The sequence below is a fragment of the Corvus brachyrhynchos genome, unplaced genomic scaffold, assembly GCF_000691975.1.
Source record: "Corvus brachyrhynchos isolate BGI_N302 unplaced genomic scaffold, ASM69197v1 scaffold30, whole genome shotgun sequence".
Taxonomy (NCBI): domain Eukaryota; kingdom Metazoa; phylum Chordata; class Aves; order Passeriformes; family Corvidae; genus Corvus; species Corvus brachyrhynchos.
The window spans coordinates 1,481,933-1,485,393 of NW_008235742.1; the positions used below are offsets into that span (position 1 = coordinate 1,481,933).

General features: G+C 52.7%; 1 protein-coding gene across 1 annotated transcript; it reads left to right on the plus strand.

The window, feature by feature from the left end:
- Positions 1 to 79: 79 nt before the first annotated feature.
- Positions 80 to 3,461, plus strand: RUNDC1 (RUN domain containing 1). The gene is made up of 5 exons (XM_008643783.2): positions 80 to 124; positions 438 to 596; positions 862 to 1,060; positions 1,329 to 1,418; positions 1,955 to 3,461. Exons 1-5 carry the CDS (start codon positions 80 to 82, stop codon positions 2,818 to 2,820), a joined length of 1,359 nt encoding a protein of 452 aa, XP_008642005.1. The 3' UTR covers positions 2,821 to 3,461.

Sequence of the window (3,461 nt, forward strand, 5' to 3'; positions counted from 1 at the left end):
ATCCTGCTCGCGCTGCTCGGGTTCGAGCTCAGTACCAGACGTGCACAGGCCCCTGGTGACTCGGAGCCAGCTCGAAGGGATGTGCCCTAGAGCCCTGAGTGGTGTGTCACGGCTCCACGCCCTGGTACAGCACAGGTGACTCAGATGATCTGTGATATGTACGTTATTTGGCTCCTTTCTCTCTGGATCCTGGCCTTGTGGGACAGGACGTGGGTGCAAGAGGTCTGGAGAGGTGCTTCCGCTCCCTTATCAGAGGAGGTGATGTAGCTGGCACCTCTGCTTGGTGCTCAAACACATTTCTGTCTCAGACTGGTTTGCAGTGCTCACTAATTAAGTACACGAGCTGCAGGAAACACTCCTCATGTCATAATCCTGTTCTCTGGGGCTTGGATATGACAGTAAGTCTTCCATTTTATTTATTGATTTTTTTTTTTTAGGGTGAGCGAGAGAAGCAGGAGCAAATTGAAGTCCAGAAGGAGAAGCAGAGAGAGCTGATCCTGCAGCTCAAGACACAGCTGGATGACCTAGAGACCTTTGCTTACCAAGAGGGCAGCTATGATTCTCTGCCACAGTCTGTGGTTATGGAAAGACAACGGGTAAGGCTCACAAATCCTCCTGCTGTATTTCCTAGCCCTTGTGAGCATCTTACAGACTCACTCATCAATCTGCATTTCTCACCAGCAGCTGTAATAGAATGTCAGGAGTTTGTCTACATGTGTGAACCTGTCCCGTGTCTTTTGCAATTATTTCTGTGCAGCAAAGGTATCCTGTTTTTGAGGGAATCTCTGGGAAAGGAGCATTTGAAGCTCCTGGGCAGCAGTGCCACATGGTGGAATTGTGCTGCTCACTTGTGTTTTGCAGATGATTATAAATGAGTTGATAAAGAAACTGGACATGGACTTGAGTGAAGATATTGCAACGCTCTCTCCAGAGGAACTGCGACAGCGGGTGGATGCTGCCATAGCACAGATTGTAAATCCAGCCAGGGTGAAGGAGCAGCTGGTGGAACAACTGAAGACCCAGATAAGGGACCTCGAAATGTTCATCAACTTCATTCAGGGTCAGTGATGAGTTTTTGAATGAGCAGACTGAATTGCTTTGTAATTCCCTCACATAGTCATGGGGAGAGAGGTCACAGCTGTCGGGAGATGCAGGAACAGCTTCTGGGTGACAGGAAAGTACAAATCTTTCTAAACTGATGATGAGGAAAAGTATCGATAGAGTGACAAAAGAGGTCCAGAGGGGTCAGAGGAATGTTGATCTTAATATTTGGGATATGCAGCTGAAATTCACAAATGGGAAATAATGATGGGAAATCTTTTTTGTAGATGAAGTTGGAAGCTCTGGCAAGGCAGAAGATGGACACTGTGACTGTGGAGGCTCTTACAAGCCCAGCACCCGGCCTTCTGGGAACAGAGGTGGGCACTGCTGGGCTCGGTGCTGCTGGCAAAGCTCCAGTTCCTCCCTGGAGCTTTCACAAGCATGAACCAGTCATTCTCTGTTTTTTCCTGGCAGCTGGTCTTTGTGCTTCTGCATTCCCTCTGCTGAAGGCCTGCGTCCTGTTCCTTTACCCTCCTTGCATGGGATCCTCAGAGCAGTCACAGAGCCTGAGCATGTGGCACAGAGGGTGGGCTTGGTCCTCAGTGGGGGTCAGGAAGAGACTGCTGATACTTGGTGCAAAACACACTGTAATTAATTCATGCTTGTCAAGCTCTGAGATCTGTGAGCAGGTACAGTGAGCCAGGGGGATCCAGTGTTCTTTAGAGTTTGAGACCTCCCTACTTATCCCGTGAACCTGCTGGAAATACAATAATGTAGCATGAGGCATCTGCTGCTGGTCAGAATGTTAGTCTGAAGGAATTTTCAGATATTTGCACTCCCTTTGTGTGTATGAACAAGCAGAGTTGTTGACTCCCTGATGAGAGAATGTTTTTCTCTTTTCTAACCTGGTCAGTGAACCCAGAAGATGCCAGAAGGATGCAAGAAACGGGCCTGCAGCTCATGCGCCGCGTGCTGGCCGTGCTGCAGATCTTTGCTGTCAGCCAGTTTGGCTGTGCCACGGGTCAGATCCCTCGCACCCTCTGGCAGAAGGACCAAGACAACCAGGACTTCTCCCCCTTAATAGAGAAACTGGAGTTGTCAGTGGAGCGGGTGAGGCAGCTTGCCCTGAAACACCAGCAGGCAGAGCATGTTATCTGCTCCTCTGAGCTGCAGGACGTTCCCCTTGGAGGCAGAGATGAGCTGACTCTGGCTGTGCGCAGGGAGCTGACGGTCGCTCTGCGGGACCTGATGGCTCACGGGCTCTACGCCTCTTCCCCAGGCATGAGCCTGGTGCTGGCCCCCATCGCATGCTTGATTCCTGCGTTCACGCCCTCGCCGCGGACCATGCACCCCTGGGAACTCTTTGTCAAGTATTACAACGCTAAGAATGGACAAGCCTTCGTGGAATCCCCAGCTCGCAAGCTGTCCCAGTCCTTCGCCTTGCCTGTGACAGGAGCAACGGTGGCTACCCCCAAGCAGAGCCTGCTGACAGCCATCCACACGGTGCTCACAGAGCACAGCCCCTTCAAGCGCAGCGCAGACTCGGAGCTGAAGGCACTGGTGTGCATGGCACTGAACGAGCAGCGCCTGGTCTCATGGCTCAACCTCATCTGCAAGTCTGGAGCTTTAGTTCAGTCTCACTACCAGCCCTGGAGCTACATGGCCAACACAGGCTTTGAAAGTGCGCTCACCCTCCTCAGCCGCCTGAGCAACTTGAAGTTCAACCTCCCGGTTGACTTGGCTGTTCGGCAGCTGAAAAACATCAAAGATGCTTTTTGATGTGTTTTTATTGTAGATCATCCCTTTTCCACTAGTAGGCAGCTGTTGGGCTCAAGAAGCCTGGCTTTTGTAAGACCCAAGTTTGTCTCTTTGGTATTTGCTTTTAGGGAAATCTTAGGGTGTCATGATGCTGGCAGTGTGTTGTCCGATGCTGCCCCTGCACAGCAGCTGGAGGCTGCGGGTTGGGCAGCACCTTGCTCTGCCCCCTCCCTGCTCCTCTTGGGCCAAACTGCCTTGTCCAGCAGCCAGTGACTGTTGGGGGTTGGGGGGCAGAGGCCTGGCCACGGGACCTGCAGGTGGGGGAAGACCCTTGGGATGTGCAGCTGAGCTCCTTTGTGGTTATTTCTGCCAGTGTCTGCTCTACACCATGTGCACATGCAATCCCTCATGGAGGAGGGAGCTGGCAGGTGTTGAGGCACATTGCAGGTTCCCGGTCACATGGGACTTGACCTCTCCCGGGAGAAGACGGGGCAGATCCAGAGGTGCCAGGGGGCTCCTCCAGCGGTTCCGCAGTCTGTGTCTCTTGGGCTGCCGGGGCGCTTTGTCCAACGGCCCCAGCTCCTTGTTCCAGGCTTTTGTGCGGCGGTCAGTGCAGGCCGGTGTCCCGCGGGGTGTATTAAATACCTGTAGTACATGTGGGC

Excerpts from the sequence above, each read along its gene's own strand:
- RUNDC1 (XM_008643783.2), top strand. The coding sequence starts at position 80 with ATGTGCCCTAGAGCCCTGAGTGGTGTGTCACGGCTCCACGCCCTG. Across the intron at positions 125-437 it reads TGTCACGGCTCCACGCCCTG|GGTGAGCGAGAGAAGCAGGA; the intron begins GTACAGCACAGG and ends TTTTTTTTTTAG. Across the intron at positions 1,061-1,328 it reads GTTCATCAACTTCATTCAGG|ATGAAGTTGGAAGCTCTGGC; the intron begins GTCAGTGATGAG and ends TCTTTTTTGTAG.